Raw genomic sequence first — 23,715 nt, 5'->3', positions numbered from 1 at the left:
TCCTACCCACTGTCCCTCAACCCTCCATGTCCCACCACTCACACCACTGGTCCTGTAGGGCTCATCCACCCTGGATTCCCTGGATTTTCAGTTCCCATCCGTACCAGTGTACATCCTCTGGTCCAGCCAGACTTGCAAGGTCGAATTCGAGTGATGGTAGTGGGAGCGGGGAGGAAACTTTTAGGAACTAGAGGAAAGTTGTATTTTTCATCGTTACATTGGAAAATTCATTTTTCTTTTGAAAATTCATTTTTCAATGGCCACATAGAACTAACAGACCATACTCATGATGATGGGGTCTATTAAGGAAGTTAACAGGTTTCAATGTAGGTGAAAATACTTAGGATGTAGTTGTTCAGTCAGAGTAGCTCTTTGTCATGTCCTCAGGCAGGACTTTCTCTGACCTGCAGTCCTTTGGCCTGGCCTCTGCAAAGTTCTTTTAAGGCTGTCAATAAATGCACAAAGGGCATTTCACCATAAGCCTCAGTCCAAGGCACTCAGCTCTGCCTTTGTGTGGGAATCAGCAAAGCTGCCCCCCCACCCCATACCCCCACTCCCCACCCCCCACCTCCTGCTTGCAAGCATTCCACTTTACTTGCTGTGGGTGAGAGGTACACTACTGTCTCTTGCTCATTCTCCTGGTTCAGCTGCTGCGGCTTCTAGCTGCTCCTCTGGTGCCACCACTGTTTCCCGGATCAAAGAGTTTTAATGTGCTCGGATCGCAAGGTCCAAAAGATGCGCTCCACTCCTGGCTCATCTCTCTTGCTGGTAGCAAAGTCTTCCCCTTCTTGCTTTTGAGACAGCTTGTTCTAGACCCAGTAGGATGGTAATCACAACGAATCCTGTTAATAATCCCTCCCAACTGGATCCTGCCAGGATCTTGCTTCTTCTCCTACCAGGAGCTCTCTGGAAAAGGTCATTAGGTGGTAGTAACAGGCACTGGCTAGAAGAGCCATATAAATCATTGCATTCCAAAAACCAGACTAACTGCCACTGAGTTGATGCCAACTCACAGTACATGGTGTATGTGATTAAAAATTATATGTGAACCATAATTCCACTTTCTTTCTTCACTCTTCAACATGTTTTCTTTCTCCTGAATTTTTCTTTATTTTCCCTTCTGTTCACTGTGCTGGTTACAATGCCTAGGAAGGAGGGTTTATTAAAGTAATAAACACTGTGGAAAGTGAATGAAAGTCTTCTTTAACTCAAGCACTAAGTTGGCCGATTTAGTAAAGAATGATGGCCTTGAACATCATAGTCTTTTGAAGAACTATTTATAATGAATCAAATTAAAAACAGCAATTCAAAAAGTCGAATAGGAAACTTATGGGCAGTGTGTTTATGTCGATGGGAATGAGTGATTTAAAAAGAGTATGAATGGTTACACAACTTGAATGATATAATCAGCTTCAGTTTCCTCTCCAGGACCTGTTGTTGGGTTTGAATGGCTGACCTTGCAATTAGCAGCCGGACTCATAAACCACTACACTGCCAGGGCTCACTGAGCTGAACATGTAGGAATTGTTGAGTGGGTGTATATTTTGCTGCGTCTACATTCAACAAGAACATTTATTAAAAATACTAACTTGTTTTGGATATTGGCTATTCATTTAAAATATAAATTTTATGTTAGAGTATAATCTTGTTTTTAATCAGCAGTCTCTGAATCTCCCTTTGATTGTAGACCTAAAATAGCCACTGAGCAACAAGTTATTTTTACTGTTGATTGAACTAAAATCTTTTCAATCTGCTTTATTGTAGATTCATATGGTTCCAGCTTTTTAACAGTAAGTACCCTAGAAAACACCTGAAATTTAACTTCCAAAGACATAATGGTTAAGTCCAAATATTGCTTTCTAATTTAACTCATTTTTCCAAATAGCAGTTTTTAGTAGCAACTATGTAGAAGCTGAATATGGAGGAGGTAGATTCACTCAAAAGATGGATTGAAACCTAAGTTTTAATTTTCTCAAACAAGGCTCTCTGTCCCTATGGCTAGAAGTTAAGACTACGAATAGCAAAAGGGAAACATTGAGTGCTCTAGGTGGCATAAAATCCATGGAGTTGTCTTATAAGACAAAGTTCACATTTATACTAAGTAAAAGTTCAATTTGAGATTTGTATGTTAGGCAGATATCTTTGGGCTCATTTTAAGTACAGTCCCCCTTTTAAGTTGACTCTAATTCACAGAGACCCCTTAGGACCGAGTGGATCTGCTCCTGAGGATTTCCAAACTGTACATCTTTCTTGGAGCGGATCACAGCATCTTTTTCCTATGGAGCAGCTGGTGACTTTGAACCACTGCCTTTTTGGCCAGCAGCAAAAGGAGTAAACCCCCTTTGCCACCAAGACCTGCCCTTGAGATATTAGTTATTCACAGGGTGAGGTTTAAAATAAAAAAAAAATAAACAGGCACTTTTTAGTGTCACAGCTTACAAACATTCTACGATATACAGAACTCCTTCCCCTGAAGCACACACAAGGAATCGTCTAGTTCAAGCCCTGTAAGTCAAGGTTGAGAACCCTGTCAATAAAATACAAATGCAGACAATATGGGAAATCTTTCCTTACTTGTTTTGCAGCAAGTGACAGTGAGTGTTTGAGAATCTCAGCAGTATTGCACCTTGAAAGAACATTGTGTATGCGATAAAGCAATCAGAAGAACAGGGAGAATCAATGAATTCAAATAAAACAAGGATTGTCGATATTGTCAGTAGAGTTGCCAAAATGATATGAGAGAGCACTTTCTTAATTTTGAGCTCTCTGATATACTTGGTCAGAAGGAAAATGTATAGGTCACATACATTTATAGTTTTGCAAAGAACCTGTTAAAAAGGGGAAAATGTACCATATTAAAGATTATATTAATTAAATTAAAAACAGAAAATGATGGCAGCCAGTGCTTGTGATATTAAAGTCTGTCATGGCTTGCAACAATAAGAAATGATATAATAACTTTTGGTAAAACACCTTGGTGGTTTTCTATTGTAATCATTCTGACAATTCATCCTATAATGTAAAAATAATTTAAAAACTGTATGAAAAGATATTTATTCAAAATGCTGGATAATTTGACTATCCATAAATATATTAAATACATTTTATAACATAGTTTAGTAAGCCACTTTGTGATAAATATAGCACATGAAAAATGATTAATATATTATGTACAGTATAAAAAGAATATAAAGACATATCACTAATAGAATTGTGATGGAAAAATATTTACGTATGCATACCATTATCTGAAAAAGTGTTGCACATGAAAGAAGTTTTATTTGTTATGATGAACGATTTCTAGGTAACTTTTCTATATTTAGAATTCTGAAAATGGTGTTATACTCTTTGGCTTTTATTTTGAGAGATCTAGTCAGTGGAATGTCCTGGCTAGTAGAATGATGATACTTGCATAATGTTTGCCAAGGATCTCTTTGGATGTTGTGCTGAGCACAAACTGATGGAACAGGGCTGTAAGAGACGATTGAGAAAACTATGCACTTAACTAGCAAATGATGGTGACTTGGATTAGGGATGGAGGTAACAAAAAGCTGTGGAATTCTTGATACATTCAGAAGATAAAAGAAATAGTATGATGAATACAATACAGGTCAGAAGAGAAAGAGAGGAATCAAGGATAACTCTAAGTGTTTGGGCTTCAACAATTCAAAGAATGGAATGACCATTTTGCTAGGGTGGTTGAAGATTGGAATGGCTTTGTGTTGGGGAAGGAGAATCAGAAGGCTGATTAGGGGCATGCTAATGAAGTATTCAAGTGGTTTTGTCCAGGGGCTGTGGGCCAGGCCAGTTTGGAATTGAGGTCTCAGCTGTGTATGTAAATTTGGGGTATGTTGGTGCACAGATGATATTTGAAGTCTTAAAAATGATTGAGATCATCACAGGAGAGAGTTGTCACAAGCATTCAAAAAAGGTCAGAGGGCAGAATTGCTGGTGCACTGGTGTGTGTGTTTGTGTGTGTGTGTGTGGGGGGGTTGAGAAGGAAGGTATTATTTATTCCTATCCCAAAAGATTGGGAAGGTGCCAAGTAAGTAGGGAGAAAACCAGGAGAGTGTGTGCTATGGAAGCCAAGTGAAGCTACTTTCAAAGGTATGGAAATGATCCACTTTCTCCAATGCTGCTCTTGTCCGATGAGGGTGAAACATGCCTAACTAGAGTCCCACTCTGGAGGTCCCTGGTGTTGCCTACCAAAGAATCTTTGTTGGGGACGGGGGCCAAAGCCTGACTGAAGTGGGTTGATGAGAGAATAGGGGGAGAATCTGAAACCTAAGTATACATGGCCCAGAGTTTATATTGAAAAAAGGAGCAAAGCAACGAGAGGAGGAATAATTAATTGTAGGGGACATCAGAGGGCTCTGGGTGCCTGCTTCACTTCCCTTCGGCCTCTAGTTCTATGGACAGGTGAGGTGAGTCTAAACTCTGGATCACCATATTGCATCTCACACCCAGAGCATGCTGTGATAAACGAAGGAGCTGTCAGAGGGGCTGGGGGAGCTGGGGGGAAGGGAAGAGGGAGGGGAAGAGGCATCCAGAAATGGAGGGTTTAACAGGAAATAAATAAAAATTGCTCCAAAAGGAAAAAAAAAATTGATTCCTTACCCCTCAGATCTAAATATTGGTCTGAGTGGCTCAAAAATAAGGAAGAGAAAAACGGAAGTGGATTTGGATCTTCGGTGACATACAAGTTTATTTCAAACAAGCAAACAAACAGAACATGCCGAGAGTATTTTTGCTTTCTGTGTCTGCTCCTTCTCAGCGAGCTCAGGAAGGGGAGTTGGCACCCTCAGCTGGTCTATGAGTGTGACCAGCCAGCCCATCCCGCATTTTCCTCTAGCCATGTGTCCGGCAACCAGCTAAATCCATTCTGTTTGAGCAGTTCAGTTCCTCACCCTGCAGGACACCTTAGTCATTGGCAAGGTGGAGAGCTGGTCACCTATTCTTAGTGGTTGGTCAAGTTTGGGAGGCATTCCAGAGTTCCCAAGAGGTTGTTTTGGTTGTTTTTTTGCCATAATTTTTAGTTTACCTTCCTCCAGACTAAGAGTCCATTGACTGTACCATCAAAAGCAGCTCTTCCTAGTTGGTGATAGTGGTTGGTGGCGTGGAGTTGTGTATTTTTTGTTTAGATTTATTTATACTGTATCTCAGTTATGATTGTTTAGAGTTATTTATACTGTATCTCAGTTATGATTGTTTAGAGTTATTTATACTGTATCTCAGTTATGATTGTTTAGAGTTATTTATACTGTGTCTCAGTTAGGATTGTTTAGAGTTATTTTTACTGTCTCTCAGTTAGGATTGTTTAGAGTTATTTTTACTGTCTCTCAGTTATGATTGGGTTTAGATGCAATAACAAAGAAAAAGAAAGCAACATGAAAGTAGACTTCCCCCATTTGTTGGTATTTGAACTCATTATTTATAAATTAACAGTAAATCATTATGTTCTCTTAAGATCGATCTTAAAAATAGTATAGATTAAAATATTTCAGAAATTGCTACACTTGTTACAATAAAAAAAATCTCTGCTTCCCCTTCCAGACTGCTAGCAGATCCGTTAAAAATACACCTGAGCAATTTTAAATCTTTTATGTTCACCATAGGTCCTATGTTCCTCCTCTTTTGCAACATTCTCTAGGTCTCTCTCTTTCTCTCTCATTTGATTGGTTAAGAATAAAACCAAAGAAAGAAATGTCAGTGCTATATTTTGTTATCTTTCTACCAGGAAGATCTCAATAAGATCGAAGATATGATATCAAAATTGGAAAGCCTTCACAAACAACCTCTTATCTGGAATTTTCTACTTTCACTGCCACAACTCTATGCAAAAAATGTTCACCTTGATCAGAGCATACATGCTGTCGTACAGTTTCTCCAAGTAGTTTTGAAGTAAGTTTTTAAAGAAGTTATTGTACGTGTTTTGGGTATTTCCTCCTAACTTTTAAAATGAGAAAATATGTAACCAAGGAAATGTTTGTTAAAAGAACAAAAACATCGATGACAAAAGCTCCCTAAAGTTAATGGAAGTCTTACACAATGCCTCATCTATCTATATTTCATATAGTGCAGTAATACCCAGAGCAGTTTTTCCACTATTTAAGAAATTGAGGATGACCTCATTAATGCTTCATATGCTCCCACTGTTCAAAGAATAATTTTCTCCCTTTTTAAATGGCTACATAATGCTTCATAGTAGTAAAGTACCCTGTATCATCAAACTCAATTTAATGTACTTTTGATTGTTTCTGCATTTTTTTAATATTAGAGATAGGAAATGGATTTAATGTCAACTAATTTCTTAATAAACTGTACTGTCGTTGCCCAAAACATCAACCCAAACTGATCAGCTCAGTGGTTTCAGTTTTCCAATTCATCAAGTTAAAAGTGGCCGTCAACACAAAGCACAATAGCCACCACTGTCGTGAAGATGCCTTCTCAAGGTGACGTTCTTCCATTTTCAGCAGCAAGGTCTTCCTCTCCTAGTTGAATACTTTCTTGTAAGCCCATGCCATTTTTTTAGTAAACGTTTATGTTATATTTAGGTTTATATCATTCACTTATGATAACTTATAAATTGTGTATAATAACCGAGAATAACACTTATCATTATTGAGATCAATCTGATTTGTCCTTAGGCCAAGGCAGGAAGGGCCCTTAGCTCCTAGGTCAGGGATTCCATATACAGTGATGCCCTGAAGCCCCTTGCTTTCTTAAATGAAGCTTAGAAACCACTATTTGGACTCATTCATAGTTTGATGAATAGAATTTAGATTAGAGAGAGTGCCGTGATTAGAGTATTTGACATTTCAAGATGTTGTGCTCCCAGTGTTATACTGCGTATCCGAATTTTGAAATAGCAGGCTGATGGCTTGCTTTCTGAGCCAACAATCCTTCATATCCTAGCTGGTCTCAAAGGTTGGCTGTCTTTAGCAGAGAGGTCTAAGCAGGATTTCTAGCAAGATCTGTGGGAGAACTCACCCTGCTAGGGACTTCTATCAAAGTCAAAGGTGGATTTAGCCAAAATTCTCAAGTGTTTCAAAGGAAGGCTTTAACTTTTATGCTTAGTCCCTAATTCAGTGGGTTGGTATTTTATTTAATGCCTATTACCCACAGAATTATAAATGGTTAGCTATAGCCTGCATTGGGTTGGGAGCCCAGTAGGTAGGATGTAAATAAATCTGGAATTGATGCTAAATTGCTTTTGCTAACTAATAACTCATACTACTTTTGCTTTGTTTTGATCCTAGTTCCTTAATATCCTTAGAAGATTTAGTTTGGCTTCCACTCAACCATACATTCTCCAAAGTTTCTGAGTCTATATTGAACATGACCATTTCCACACTTATAATTCTGCAGGACAATGTGGTAGCAGTCACCGGTAAGAGTACCTTAAAGATATTGCTAGATTTTTTTCAATCTTTTACTTTTAAATGTTTGAAATAATTAAAAAAGTATGGTGGGTGTTGCACAGCATGATGCATGTAAGAATGTTGAAATGACAAATATTTTGTTGTATATATTTGTACCACACACAAAAGTTATTACACACCTGCAGAGTGCTATGTAATGAGCTGTAAAAGAATTCAAAGATGAATAAGGGCCATGATAGGCTCCAGATCTCAAAATGTACTAACAACAAATTTAAATAGATATTTGGTTAGCAAAGAATACTACTTGTTTTTATAAGACTCATGCACGAAGGACAGTTTTGACAGATAAGCATTTGTAAGCAATTTGATGTTAGAAAACATTAACTTTGGACCCTGATTGAGATAAATGTCATCACCCTCCAACATAATTCCATTCTTCTCACTGGTAGATCTGTACTAACCCACTCCCCGCAAAAGCACGTAATTAAATTTTATACGTGAGAAATTACAGCAAAAATATATTTTAAAATGAAGAATCAATTATTGGTGTTAACATCAAACTAGACGGGAAAGTTTAAATTAAAATAATATGGATTTTTTTTTAAACATTTTATTAGGGCCTCATACAACTGTTATCCCAATCCATACACACATCAATTGTGTAAAGCGCATTTGTACATCGTTTCTCAAAACATTTTCTCTCCATTTAAACCCCCGACATTAGGTCCTCATTAATAATATGGCTTATTTTATACTACTTTTGAAAATCTATGCTCATTGAGAGTAAAACTGAGAGTTTAGAAAAAGTTTTTAAAAACAAAACAAAACCCCCTAACTGCCATTAACTTTCTTTGACGTGATGTTTTTTAAAATTAGATCTAACACTGAACCTATGACTTTAATCTTTTTATTCTTGTAAACTTCTATTAAACCCTCAAACTAAACCCATCAAGTTGACTCTGACTCCTGATAACCCTTTAAGGCACGTGTGAACGTGAATCCTTAGAGAGCAGACAGTCTGATCTTTCTTCTGCGTCATTACAGACCTAGTAATTCTTAACTCTCAAATGTTTGTATTCAGATTTGGGACACCATTCCTCCTTCACTCCCTACCCCGTCCCAGGTTCTCTCTGTTCCTCCAAAGGGAAGATCCCAGGAGAGAGGAAACATTTTTTGGTGCGTTTCGTAAGAGGGAACACAGCAAACTGCCAATTCGTGGTGACCCTGTAGGGCAGGGTGGAACTGCCTGCCCCTGCGGGTTTCTGAGACTGTAACTCTTTGAGGAGCTGGAGATTAACCTTAGGTTAATTGCTCAAAAATCTTCAATAAAACCCAGAAGTGAAGTAGAAATACACACGCATAACAGAGAGCTCCTTATAATCCACTTAGTGATCTCAGTTTATAGACTGGTTTGAATACCTAAGTTTTTGTTCAGTTCATCATCCAAATTACAGCAATTAACTTAAATTTGGAAATATAATTACAGTTAAGAATGTAATTATAATAAGCTATTTTCTGCCAACTTGTTAGTGATCTAGCACTAACAAATACAATTGCAAAACATAGTTCTCAAGACAATTCACAATTGCCCTTATTTCTCTTGGTTCTATGAAATAATTCTCTTGCCGAAGAAGCACATTGCAGTTTTTTTTAAACCGTTTTATTAGAGTCTGATATAACTCTTATCACAATCCATACATACATCAATTCTGTAAAGCACATTTGTACATTCATTGCCCTCATCATTCTCAAAACATTTCCTCTCCACTTAAGCCCCTGGCATTAGGTCCTCATTTTCCCCCTCCCTCCCCGCTTTCCCCTCCCTCATGAGCCCTTGATAATTTACAAATTATTATTTTATCATATCTTGCCCTGTCCGACGTCTCCCTTCACCCACTTTTCTGTAGTCCCTCCCCCAGGGAGGAGGTCACATATAGCTCCTTATAATCGGTTCCCTCTTTCCAACCCACTCTCCCTCTACCCTCCCAGTATCGCCACTCACACCACTGGTCCTGAAGGGATCATCCGCCCTGGATTCCCTATGCTTCCAGTTCCTATCTGTACCAGTGTACATCCTCTGGTCCAGCCAGACTTGCAAGGTAGAATTTGGATCATGATAGTGGGGGCGGGGAGGAAGTATTTAGGAACTAGAGGAAAGTTGTATTTTTCATCATTGCTACATCGCACCCTGACTGGCTCGTCTCCTCCCCGAAACCCTTCTGCAAGGGTAACCTGTGTTTTTTTGTGTCTTATGCAATGACATTCAATGATGCGGATTTTAGCTAACTATTTATAACATTGAGGAGAATGGGAATTTCAGATCTGTTGATTCCACTTCTGCAAAACCTGAACGTACACAAAGAGGCAGACATCAAATAGAGCACGGGGATACTGCATGATTTAACACAAAGAAAAAGTGTGATTTGATCTGTATGCTGAGCAAATAGTCTGAGAATTTGAACAATTTGAAGAAGAAAACAGCACCAGGATTAGTGGAAGTGTCATTAGTAATCTGCAATATGCAGATGGCATAACCTTGTTTACTGAAAGCGATGAAGGCCTGAAACATGAATAAAGATAAAAGAATATTGATTTTGGTATGGATTTTACCTTCAAATGAATAGAATGGAAATCCTAACTGGGCCACGAACCAATATCTTAAATAATGAAGAAAATATTGTAAGTAGTTAAGGATCTCGTTTTGCATGAAGTCATTATCAATTCTCTTGGAAGCAGCAGTCAGGGAGTCAAATGACAAATCATGCTGCTGCTGCTGCTGCAGAAAAACAAAACAAAAAAACCCAACCTCTAAAATATTCGAAAATAGAGATAGGGCTTCAAGACTAACGTGAAACTAATGTAAGCCTTGGCAATTACCCATCTGCATATGAAAACTGGACCAGGAATGAGGAAGACTGGAGAAGAACTGATACCCCTGAATCATGGTGTTTTCAGAGAATATGAAAAGTACCATGGACTGTCAAAAAGAGGAAGACTTCCAAGAAGGTGGACTGATACAATGGTTGCAGCAATAGGTTTAAACAGAGCAATGATTGTAAAGGTGTTGCATGACCTGACAGTGTTTTGTTCTGATGTGTAAAGGGTCACTATGTGTCTGAATTGATTTGATGTCATTTAACAAAAACAAGTACTAATGTCTGTTTGTGTATCTGATTGCTTCTTGAGATAGTTTGGTAAATGTGGAATTACTTGGTTTAATGATTTAACTCGTCTAGAACTATTGGAATATATTCTCAATTTATGCTCTAGAAACTTTGCAGTAATTTACTCTGGGAATATAGGCCTTCTTACTGCCTTTTCAGTAGTATTAGCTTCTGTTATCTTTTCCTATTTGATAACCCAAATGGTATAATGTCTTCATTTAGTTTTATTTTAGAAATAAAGATGACTTTTCCCCTCTCAATTACTTTTAATATTCTAAAGTATTAAAACAACTGACATTAAAAGACATCCACTTATTTTGTAGAGCAGGGATACAATCTGTCCCTGAAGGATATTGTGTGGGATCCGCAGCTGCTCCAATATGACCTGCAATCCCGATTTGGATTGGATGATCTTCACTCAGAAAGAATCCTGAATTATTCAGCTAAACTAAAGGAGGTACCTATGTTTGATTTTTCAATGCCAGGGAATCTATCATGATAAGCTACACGACAAATTGAATGATAGTGGAAGAGGACAGCAGGAAGAGCATTTGCCAATTACTGCGCTCATGTTTCCTATACCTGTACCTATTCCTATACGTCGGGACTCAAGGTAATAGAATATTTCCTTGGTCCTGGAGTTGGCAGTGAGAGAGGCCAAGCCTGGTGAGGAGGGAGCATCTGAAAACTAGCATCTGATTGCATCTGGAGACCAGAACTTAAGACAGGGCAGCTGGAGGGATATGGGGCTCCAGAGACATGTCTTTCTGGGCAGACAGAAGATTGTCACTATGAGGTAGAGATTCTGGAGAACAGCTAAGTCCACCAGAGTTAAGCCGGCTTTCTTAATTGTGTCTAATAAAGAGGTAGAACAAGGTAAGGGCCTAGCCTCTGACTGGTATGCCAGGAGCTCTGGATGGGATATCATCTGCACAGTTTCCTTTTTCTATAATAGGGCATGATCAAGCTCTTTTGCCTTGGATAGCACAGGATCTGAGACCTACACATCTGTCCCCTGCAAGTCCACCAGTCTCTCCAAACCCTACCTCAAGTTCAGGAGCATAGCCGTTGCAGCACCTTGTTCAGGGTGGCTCTATTGATTGTTTGGAGAAGAGCGAGATTCTCCTGCTAGAGGTCGCAGTGCTCAGCGCATGGAGCAGACCACATAATGGAGCCTTGAAAATAACTCTGTCCATCCCACTACCCCAGACTATATGGTGGCATGTCTCCATTGAAATATGATTGTTGTTTTTGCACAGACAGCTTTTTTTGGCCCTTCACCTGACAGTATCCTTTTCTCTGGCCTCTCTAGTACAATATGTGGGAGTCTTGTTTTCCCTGTGAAGCTACATGACTGCTCATACTGTATCTGGAGGTATTGACTGCTGGCCTGCTATCCATACACAACCTGATGCCTTAGGGGGTGGTGTAGCATTGAAAACAAACGAAAACAATTCCACCAGCCAGAATCTACATGTGGCTGTGACATAAACAGTTTCCTCCTTCTTGTTTCACACCTACCATCTCCACACAATATCATTGACCACTCACATCGTGTCTCATCTACTGCCACCAAGTAGATTCTGTGATTCTGCATACCGATTTGAGGTTATACATCTTTATAGGAGCAGCTTCATCTTTCTACCTAGGAGCAGCTGATGGTTTTAAACTGCAGTCCTTGAGGTTAGCAGCCCAGGGCTTGAAATTACGATTTAAAGCCTCAATGTGAAAACTCTCGAATTCACCTATTTCTGGTAGCTAGACAAAAACTATTGCTTACAGAAACAGTTTATTATCTCCAAGTACTCATTAAGATGAATCATCCCGTGTTTACTTTTGGCACAAGTGTGAGGATTGACAACAGTTGATATCCTGCTCTGGTCATCTACCTTGGAGAAGCAGTGGTTCCCACAGATTCTGGACAATCCTGAAAAATGTATTTCATTTTCTTCCTCTAGTCAGTGTAAATTTACATATAGATCTTATAAGTAACATTGTGACCTGTGTCTTTTTAAACTAAGCAAAATGTACTTTTCCAAGATTATGGAATTATTCTTTTTTTTTTTTTTGGAATTATTCTAAGAAGAGAACCATTCTAGAAAAGAGTTTTCACTTATACATATTTCCATACTGTTGCTAGATTTCCGTGAACAAGTCTCTGGAGAGGACGATGTGCTTAGTCTTGTCTAGCACCTCAGAAGATGATACTGGTAGAGAGCATCACCCTAGAGAATGTCATCCCAGGTGGTCAGAAGCCCAAGACTACCTTGTCCATGCGATCAGTTGGCCCCGAGTCTGCCAACAGGTGTTATACAATATCAAAGCCGTTCTTTATGATGTGTGCCAGTGCAAGTATGTCCAAGTCCATTCATATTTCCCACCTTTTCCAATTGTTGGATTATATGTCCTTCTTGGGAAAGACTGTAGGAGAACCACATCCTGGTTATGTATACCTTCGATCATGTGCACAATATAAGGTTGTGACTCAGAAGGTCTCAGTAGTTATTTGATAAAATATTCATCTTGTCCTGCTGAAATTCTTTGGCTTAAAATTATGGTTGGCCTGTCCAAGGCTCCTAGAATGACAATTTATTAATATGTGAGATTTTCTCTTGGACTCTTTTGAGTCTGGTCTTTTGGCACCCTGCACCATTCTGAATCTTCATTTAACTTTTTCTCATTTTAATGAGAGAGGGCCTATGATCTAAAAATAAATAGTGATTCATTTTCAGAAGGAGTGCTTTTGGGTGCAAGGTGCCTGCAGAGTACCTGCAGAGCCTAAGAAGGTCCTGGCTCGTTAAAAATTCTTTTGCAGGGAGTCTCTGGATTAGGAGCGAATTAGATGTCACCATGACTATTACTTTCAGTATGCTTTATCAAGCAAAACATTCATCATGGCAAAAAATTACCTCTCCAACTGTTTCATCCTAAAATGTGTCATCCCAAGTGGTCAGACAATGGAGAAAATGATAAGAAGTTTAGGTGTCATTGTGAGCTAGAACCTTGGTGGAGCAATGGTTAAGCGCTTGACTGCTGTGTTAGTCTGGGTACATTAGAAAAACAAATCCACAGAAACTCATGAGAGAGTTTTATATAAAGGGTAAGTGCACATCAAGAAAACATCCCAACCCAGTGCTGCCCAAGCCCACAAGTCCAACATTAACCCATATGTCCAACACCAATCCACAAAGTCCTCCTCCATCTCACAAAACAGACGCAATGATGCTGACTGCAGGGGGAAAGCTGAGTCAGTGAGCGTGTATGCATCTCAGCACTGGCAGGGTCTCCACGTGGGTGCTCCAGCACCCAGAGCTGCATCGGGGTAGGTCCATGTGGCTTCTCCTTGGGGATGTCTTGCAGGAAGTGAGCCTGGCCAGCTGAAGCAGGGAACTGGCTAAGGCAGCTGCACCCTGGTCCGACCATCACAAAGCAAGAGACCCGAGAACTAGAAAGACGAGCCTCACGGAGCCACTTATCTCTCTGCCCTTCAATTAACCCCACACGTGTTTATCGGCCAGGTTGGCACAATAAACCTTAACTATCTCAACTGCTAACAATCAATAACTTAGCAATCAACTCTCATAAGAATGTCAGCTTAGGTTGTACATATGTAAATATATTTATATATAATGATAGGGAAATATATCTATGAACATATATTTATATGTTAAGTATTAAGGTAGAAAACAGACATTGGGCCTCTACTCAAGTACTCCCTCAACACAAGTACACTTTATTTTAATAATTTGGCAATCTGTGATGTTCACCTTCCCGACACAATCACTGAAGACATAGTGGGTGCATAAGCAAATGTGGTGAAGAAAGCTGATGGTACCTATATGAACAGATATAGCATCTGGGGTCTTAAAGGCTTGGAGATAAACAAGCAGCCATCTAGCTGAGAAACAGCAAACCCCACTTGGAAAAAGCACACCAGCCAGTGTGATCATGAGGTGTTGATGGGATCAGGTATCAGGTATCAAATACCCAGAACAAAAAATCATATCGATGTGACTGAAGGGGCGGGTGGAGTGGAGACCCAAATCCCATCTGTAGACAATTGGACATCTCCTTACAGAAGAGTCACAAGGAAGAGACGAGCCAGTCAGGGTGCAGTATTGCACCGACAAAACATACAACTTTCCGCTAGTTCTTTAATGCTTCGTCCCTCACACTATCATGACCCGAACTCTGCCTTACAAATCCAGCTCGACCAGAGCATGTACATGGGCACAGATAAGAGCTCGCAAGAAGGGAATCCAGGACAGATAAACCCCTCAGGACCAATAATGAGAGTAACCAAACCAGGAGGACAGGGGGAAGGTGGGGAAAGAGGGGGAGGGAAGAAAGGGGAACCAATCACAATGATCAACATATAACCTCCTCCCAGGGGGACAAACAACAGAAAAGTGGTTGAAGGGAGAGAGCAGTCGCTATAAGAAATGAAAAAAATTTTAATTTTTATAAATGATCAAGGGTTCATGGGGGGGGTGGGAGGGGAAATGAGCTAATACTAAAAGCTCAAGTAGAAAGAAAATGTTTTCAAAATGATGATGACAACTTATGTACAAATGTGCTTGACACAATGGATGGAGGGGTGGATTGTGGTAAGAGCCCCCAGTAAAATTATTTTAAAAATTTAGCCTAGGAAACCTTATGGGGTGCTCCACTCAGTCATATAGGGTCACTCTGGGTTGAAATCAATTTGATAGAACACAGCAACATTGGAAAATTGGTAGCATTAAATTTATCTGGTTTTAAGAATGATCAAGGGATGATGTAAGTGAGAACAACATCGAATGGTGTGTGAATGCCTTTTGCTTTCTATGTTTTTTTAAGTAATTTACACTCATGGTTAGTTAAGGATTATTTAACACATATAAATGCCATTATTCGTTTCACTGTGGTATCTTATTTGGTATTAATGATCTATTTTAATCTAAATGTTGATAAACTATAATACTAATTGCCTCTAGTGTCATCATCCTAAAATCTTGACATAAAATTGTACTTAGTAACTATGTATTAATTAAAAATGCGTTTAAATTGTATTAACACATTCCTACATTCTTAAATATATCATCAAGTTCTAATTGTTGAGTTTTTAAATTGTATTTTATTTCTTAAGGAATTTACATGGTTGCTTTCTCTTTGGGGAATAGTCAGTAGGCAAGGAAGAAGGAAACAAAGACAATGAAAAAGTTACATGCATATATTGTTGTAGATTAAAATCTTTCACTTCTGGGTAGAAGCTAAATCATGCATAGTTAAAACATATACGTCAATCTTTCAGTGAAATAGAATGTTAAAATGTACCTCCATTTTTAAAACAGTGAGTTCGCTGGGGGTTATGTCACGAGTCATCAACTTTGCATTCAACAGTTTAAACTACTCATTGACCCCTCGCCCACACCTGTGCGCTTCATGCTAGCCTTGCTGCTTTTCCCCTTTTGTAGATTACTGTCCATCACACCCTCCCCTAGTCCAGCCTTTCACTCTCTCTCCCCCCGCCCTTCATCTTCCTCCCTCAGCAGTTACTAAGATCTTCTTTCTTTGTGATGAGTGTATTTCTCTGGTGTTTTATTATAGTTTTTTTCACTTATAATAGTGAATTCATATAATATTTGCCCTTTTATGATTAATTTCACTCAGCATGATGTTTTTCAGATGCACACATGTCATAGAGTGCGTAATGATTTTTACATTGTTTTTAGCTATGCATAGTATTTAACTGAGTGTATGTACCCGAGCTTCTTTATCCATTTTTATACTGATGGGCACTTAGTTGTTTCCAACTTCTTGCTATTTGCATATTCCCTTTGTATTTTATGACTCTTAATTCTTTGGGATATATACCTAGCATACCGATTGCTGTATCATATAACATTTTTATTTCCAATTGTTTGATGTGGTTTCATAGCACTTTCCACAATGGTTGTGTATATAGCAAAATAAAAATCAATTCTGATCTAGTATGGGTGGTCTGCTAACATTTCTGAACTACTTACTATGTTTTTAAATTTATTATTTTTGGTGAGAATATTTTTGTTTCTATATTGTCAGGTGTTTGGCCAGTGGCAAAAAAGTGACCTGCTTGGGAAGATCCTTGTAGGGATTTTGCAAAACCTGAAGACCCTCAGGGATCAATTTGAGATGGAGAGCAAGCCGAGGAAGATGGCGGAAGCTTGGTACTCCTGGCTTCTCCTCTTGAATGACACCTTGGCAGTAGACGGATCAAAAGGCAACCATAAATCTACAAACACGTAAAGCACATTTGTCTGTCTTATTATTTGTCAAGTTAGATGGCACCACAATTAAAAGAATACTTTATGGTATTGTTGGAAATGAATTCTGTAAAATGACAATGAGATATTTAATTCTTACGTACAGTTTATCGCCATTGAGGTGATTCTGGCTCCTTAGAGTTTCTGCGACTATAAATATTTACAGGGGCAGACAGCCTCAGTTTTCTCCTGTGGAACATTGCTAAGGGCACTAGGAGCAGGAATTGACTTAATGGCAAGGGATTTTAAGAAAGAATAATGTGTCTACCATTTTACATAATTCATTTCCAATAGTACCATCTTTGAAATTTAAGCTGAACCTGCTATGCCACCAGCATTCCTTAGCAAGTACAAAATCATGTATGGTTATGGTGGACCATCATTACTGTAGTAAGTATTTTCACCAGTCCCGATACCTGTTTAAATGCTACAAATAATCTCAAAGGGAGAATGATAGTTGAGAAGGTATCAGCATCCTAATTTTAGATTGTATGCCCTTTGTATTGGCTCAAAGTAAACCACACTTTAGATGGACTTCCATACGAAGAGCTATCTTTATATTTATTTATTTAAAACCTGTACAGATGCCGTTTTTATGAGGCCCAGGACATATTTTGTGAGTGGGAAAAAGTGGGCCTTGTTTTGTGTTCATTTTAAACTTAGTCAAAATCTATTGACACAAATGGTTGATTCCGTTATAATATATATTGGCATCCTTTTCTCTGGTAGGTGTGGGAGTGCATTATAACTTGGTATATTTAGTAACACCTTTGAAATTTAGGAACTCCTTGGAAGAGAGCAATATGATTTTTGAAACCACAAAACCACACTCGCTGCCACCGAGTCTCTTCCGACTCCGTGCCACCCTGCAGGACAGTTTGTTTCAGAAGCTAGGAATCTGAAACTCGTCTTCCTTTCGCTCATTGAAGAGGGCCTGTTGGGTTAGAATTTTACGGAGTCCTATTATCTTTTGGTTAGGTAATGAAAAAGACGAAGACCCTCCCCCAGATGGATCGACACAATGACTGTAACAAGGGATTCACCTATGGCAATGATTGTGAGAATGGCGCATTGCAGGCAGTGTGGCATTCCGTTGCATAGAGGGTCCCCATGGGTCAGAACACTCTCCCTAGCACCACCACCACCACCATCGTGCTCTTGTGATATGCATAAGAAAGAGGGACTCTAAACATTTGCAAGCCTTTTTTTTTTTTTTGGAAACATGTTAGGAAACAGGATCTTGCTGTTGAAGATCCTGTTTCCTAATTTTATGCAAGTGGGTGCGGGTGATGGAGGCAACAGAGTTCCCATCAGGCTGTAGGAATAATTGCATTTTAATGCATGTGTGTGGGTTCTTGTTGATTGCAGCATATTTCACATACTGGAAAAAGCACAATTGTCGCTGGAGCAAACTGATGACTGGAAAGCTTTCATAGGATTTATCAGGAAGACATGTGAAGTGGCTTATCATGTGAATATGCAAGAAAGCTTCTACCGCAGTCGATTCTGTAAGTCAGTAGTCTTAACTATGAGAAGGTGGCCTTCCTCTTTTTCCTAAGAGACCATCATTTCAGTAAAGAGCTCTCCCAGTGCATTTTGCAATTGTGATTATTGCATTCAATTGACTCTCTGCCCTGATGGGAAGTCTTGTTAGAAGTCCTACTTTGACCAGGCCAGGCTGTCTCACGTTCCTCACAGTGACGGTTTTCACTCTCTAAATGTTCTTGGTTTGGATGATGAATGTACAATAAATCGACATGACTCTAGCCACACCGGTTTCAGATTTACTCTACGTGGGGCTTTCTCACACCTCTGCCTCGCCAGCCTTCCCAAATCAAAGATTCCCCCGTGTGTGAATTTTATAACTTTACAACTGTGGCATTCCCAGGACTCACCATGTTCCCCTAAAGACCCCTTTTGGAGCCAGTGATGTCAGAAGAATGCTTGCATTTATGACCTGCCCTCTTCTGGATCCAGGGTTGATTCTTTCTCTCTCTCCAAGGATCAGGTGTAGTCCTTATTTTCTGGGATGTCCTGACATTGCCCCATGGAAGCGGACTTCTCAAACTCTCATTAGAATGACTGTATGTTGAGATTATTCCTTTGATTGTGTCAGAATGCCCACAGTTTATCCTTCAATCTTTCGCACAGATAGGATAAGCACATTCCTACCTTATTTTTCTGAGACTGAACCTTTTTTGAGAAAACTACGTTCAAAAAGATTACATTACTTGCCTTGGTCAGACAACTTCTAAGAGTCAAAGTCAAGAACAGAAATTCAGAAAGTTTCTCTGTGATTTGTGCATACTTAACTGCTTTTTGTCTCTTAGGGGCTCATCTTGTAAGAGGCTTAATTCCGAGCAAAGACTTGTTCCAGTTTCTTTCACACATATCGTCAAAGACATTTGTTGATTCTCTTTTACATATGCTTTCTGTTTCATTAATTTTTCCTTGTCATGATTCCCTTCTTTCTACCAACTTGAGTTTGAGTGCTATTATTTTTCCAGCTTCTTGATTTTCAGATGCTTTCCTTATGAAACATATTTTAATGCTAAAAAACAGCCTCTAAGCAAGCTTTAACTTTGCTATGTTAGAATTTTATTAACAATCAACTCAACAATTTTTCTAATTCTCATTGTGATTTATTCTTTGAATCATGGTTATTAAAAAGAGTATTGCTTAATTTTGGAGACTTTTAAAATCTTTTAAAATTATTTCTAGTTCCACTGTTGTGAGAGAATATATTCTGAATATTCCAGTCCTTTGGATTTGTTAGGGTATACTTTTTGTTCCAGCGTCTGGTTCATTGTAGTAAATGTATATGAATTTTGACATTGTTAGCTACAGTTTTATATATGTATGTGATTATGGCTGTCTTCTAGTTGCATGGTCAGATAGCTGCCTTCCAAATTTTTTGGCATAAGTGTAGGAGTGTTTCCAGAGCCACATCTGTTTGTTGTAATATTTCAAATGTTATTCCAGCAATTTCTGCAGCCTTGTTTTTCTTTAATCCCAGTAGTAAAGCTTGGAATTCTTCCCTCAATACCATTGGTTCTTGTTAATCAGCTAGTTCTTGAACTAGTACAGTGACTCTGGGCAGTCTTTCCATCTTCTTTCAATGCTTCCTGTATCATGTAATATTTTCCAAGTTGTTGTTTTCAGTGACTACTCCTTCAGAAGTTGAGAGTGTATTCTTCTTTGTACTCTATTCCTAGTTTCTGATGAACCTGTTTACTATGGGTGACCTTGCTGGTGATGTGAAATACCAGCAACATAATTTCCAGCATCACAGTAGTGTGTAAGCTACCACTGTGTGTGTGTGTGTGAAGCCTTCTACTTGGAAGCCAGGTTTGATTGGACCTCTTTTTAAAAGTTACTCTACCAAGACTAAGCCAAGAATGTTATGGAGAGAACTTGTTTGAATAGATCCACTTGTTTTGCTCAAATATCGAAATCATTGCTATCAAGTAGACGCTGACTTACAGAGACCCTACAGGACAGGGTAGAGCTGCCCCTGTGGGTTTCAAAGACTGCTATTCCTTAGGGGAGTAGATAGCCTCCTCTTTCTCCTAAGGAGCAGGTGCTGGTTTCAAACTGCTGACCTTGCAGGTGACAGCCCAACATGTAATCACTAATTGCCTAGACACATTTAAACAAGTTCTATTCGTAATCAACCTCTTTGTGTATGAAATGGAACCCTAGTAGCAATACTTTTGGACTTACCCATCAATCTCAGGTCCTCAAAAATTTCATGGAAGAACATAATGAAAAGAAAGTTGAGTTTTTTCATAAACTCTTTGAAACGCCCGCAGATACCCAAACATGACTGTGAGAATGGCGCGTGACTGAGCAGTGGTTCATTCCTTTGGATATAGTGCTGCTAATAGTATAAATCCATTTGACCATACCTAAAACCAACAACGTGAAGTTTTACACCATTATGTTTGTTTATTATAGGTTCATACTAGATCCCCTTAATTAGGTATACAATGTTTTCTTTTATTATAGTGTTTACCAGGAATAAATATAAAGTTTGTCAGATTGAATGAGCCCTGTTGGTGTAGTTGGGTTACTTGCAGTGCTGATAACTGCAAGGTCAGTAGTTTGAAACTACCAGTTGCTTCACAGGAGAAAGACGAGGCTTTCAATTCTTGTAGCATTATAATCCTGGCAAAATATAGGGGCAATCCTACCCTTTCCTTATGGGGTCCCCATGATGTGTAATTTTGGTTTTCTTTACACTGGGTTGTAATCCATATAGAAAGCTGCAATCTTGGATCTCCTTTCATAAGTTCTTTAAGTCCTTCTCACCTTCAGTAAGCAAGGTTGTGTCATCTGCATATCGCAGGTTGTTAATAAGCCTTCCTCCCATCCTGATGCCACATTCTTCCTCACATAGTTCAACTTCTCTGATAATTTACTCAGCTTACAGATTGAATAAGTATGTTGAGAGGATACAATCCTGACACACATCTTTCCTGGTTTCAAACCATGCAGTAGTATCTTGTTCGGTCCACACAGCTGCCTCTTGGTCCATGCACAGGTTTCTCATGAGCACAGTGTAGTGTTCCAGGGTTACCATTCTTCTCAAGGCTATCCATCGTTTGTTGTGGTACACAGTCAAATGCTTTTGCATAGTCAATACAGCACAAGTAAGCACCTTTATTGTATCCTCTGCTTTGAGCTAAGTTCTATCTGACATCGATGATATTCTTTGTTCTATGTCCTTTTCTGAATCAGGCCTGAAACTGGCAGCTCCCTGTCAATGCATTACTGCAACTGTTGTTGGTTGATCCATAGCAGAAGTTTACTGTGTGTGATGTTAATGATATTTACTGTAATTTGAGCATCTGCTGTGTCACTTTTCTTTGGAATGAGTACAAATATGAATCTCTTCCAGTCAATTGGCCAAGTAGCTAGCTGTCTTTCAAATTTCCTGACAAAGATTAGTGACTGATTCTAGTGTTTCGTCAGCTTGTTAAAACATTTTAATAAGTATTACGTAAGTTCCTGAAGCCTTGTTTTCACCTAATGCTTTTAGTGCTGCTTGAACTTCTTCTTTCAGCACCACTGGTTTTTGCTCATATGCTACCTCTAGAAATGGGTGAGTGCCGACTTGTTCCTCTGGTACAGTGACTCTGTGTATCCTTTCCATTTCCTTTGATGCTTCCTGCAGTTGAATATTTTTTCCACAGAATTTTTTCACTATTGTAACTCAAGGCTTGAATTTGTCTCAGCTTAAGATGTACTGAACATGGTTTTCTCTTTTGGTTTTCTAACTTAGGTCTTTGCACATTTCATTATATTTGATGTTTTACTTTGAAAACTTCTGTTCAACTTTTACTTAATTATTTCTTCTATTTGCCATAGCTAGTCTACAATTAAGAGCAAGTTTGAGAATCCTTTCCTGTCTTTTAAATCATCTATTACTTGATGTATTACTTTCTTCTTATATGATGTTCTTGTCATTAAGGTTCAATGTCAATTTGTTCTTGAGATATTCTGAAAATTCAGATGGGATAGACTCAAGATCATATTTTGGCTCTCAGGAACTTGTTTTAATTTTCTTCAACTTTATCCTGAACTGAGAGATGAGCAATTGATTGTCTGTTGCATAATCACCCCAGTTTCCTTTTAACTGGTAATATCGACATTTTCTGTCACCTCTTTCTACAGACGTAGTCAATTTGATTTCTGTGTACTACCTTTGGGGAAGAAGTTCACGTATATAGTCAGTTACCTTCTGTGTGGTTGTCTTCAGGATGAAGGAGTTATAGGTCTTGCATAATTCTGTCATGATGTCCAGCTTAGTTTCTGTCACTAAGGCTATATTTTCCAACTATTGCTTCTTCCTCTATTTCCATATTGAACACATTGCTAGAAGTCTTCAGTTTCTCCAACACTCTCTTTAGTGGCTGGTGCATAAACTTGAATAAGAGTTGTATTGATTGGACTACCTTGAAGGTGGAGGGATATAATCCTATCACAGACAGAATTGTACTTCATGATACATCTTGAAACATGCTTTTTGATGATGAATACAATGTCATTCCTGTTGATTGTTTTATTCCCAGCATAGTAAACTGTACAATAACGATACAAAATGGCCACTACCAGGCCACGTCAGCTCACTAAACCCTAGAATGTCTATTTTTAATGCATTCCATTTCATTTTTTACAACGGACAGTTTTCCTAGATTCATACTTCGTATATTCTAAATTTAGATTATTTATTGATGTTTGCTGCTAGTTCTTCTCATTTTGAGTTGTGCCTTATCAACAAATGAAGGGCCCAAAGGTTTTACCCCCACAGACTGCACTCCATCCATGTCATTATGATCGACTCTGCTGTGAGAAGGCAGCTCTTCCTCGGCCGTATTTTGAGCCTTTGGACCTGAGAGGCTCATCTTCAGGCCCGACCTCGGACAATGCTCCACTTCCTTTCAGGAGGCGTTCAGTATTTGAGAATGATTCGCTGCTGTCCACTAGGTTTTCAGTGACCAGTCCTCCAGAAGGGGAGAGCCTCGTCCTGCTTCGTAGTCTGTTCTTCATCCGGAAGCTCTGCGGAAACCATTCATGATGGGCGACCCCGCTGTCATTTGAAATCCCAGTGACACAGCTTTCTGCATCTTAGCAACCACAGTATAAGCCACTGCAGTATGACAAACTGACAGATGAATGTGGATCTTGTTAATATGGTGCCCAAACGCATCTCACTGATATTGAGTAGATTCAGCACATGCACTAAGGGCACCTTTTAAATATAATCATCTATATTAAGTGATAATATTTTTAATTTTTGGACACCTTTGCTGCTTGAAATAAACCCCACTTATTTAATTTATTTTACTTCTTTACTGGTGCATTCAATTTGCTACAATTTTG

The 23,715-nt window shown here is 38.9% G+C and overlaps 1 protein-coding gene across 1 annotated transcript in view; it reads left to right on the top strand.

Moving 5' to 3' along the window:
- Positions 1 to 23,715, top strand: part of ABCA13 (ATP binding cassette subfamily A member 13) — a 457,705-nt gene that overhangs the window by 35,995 nt on the left and 397,995 nt on the right. Inside the window, exons 5-11 of the mRNA XM_045286290.1 lie at positions 1,765 to 1,790; positions 5,738 to 5,901; positions 7,260 to 7,390; positions 10,870 to 11,003; positions 12,687 to 12,851; positions 16,610 to 16,809; positions 18,199 to 18,338. Of these exons, the coding sequence (XP_045142225.1) occupies positions 1,765 to 1,790; positions 5,738 to 5,901; positions 7,260 to 7,390; positions 10,870 to 11,003; positions 12,687 to 12,851; positions 16,610 to 16,809; positions 18,199 to 18,338 (960 nt within the window). The remainder of the gene's footprint in view (positions 1 to 1,764; positions 1,791 to 5,737; positions 5,902 to 7,259; positions 7,391 to 10,869; positions 11,004 to 12,686; positions 12,852 to 16,609; positions 16,810 to 18,198; positions 18,339 to 23,715) is intronic.

Source organism: Echinops telfairi, unplaced genomic scaffold (assembly GCF_000313985.2).
Source record: "Echinops telfairi isolate 266 unplaced genomic scaffold, ASM31398v2 ScPeMD7_7;HRSCAF=31, whole genome shotgun sequence".
NCBI lineage: Eukaryota > Metazoa > Chordata > Mammalia > Afrosoricida > Tenrecidae > Echinops > Echinops telfairi.
The sequence above is the reverse complement of the archived record's forward strand: the minus strand, read 5'-3'. Positions and strand labels throughout refer to the sequence as shown.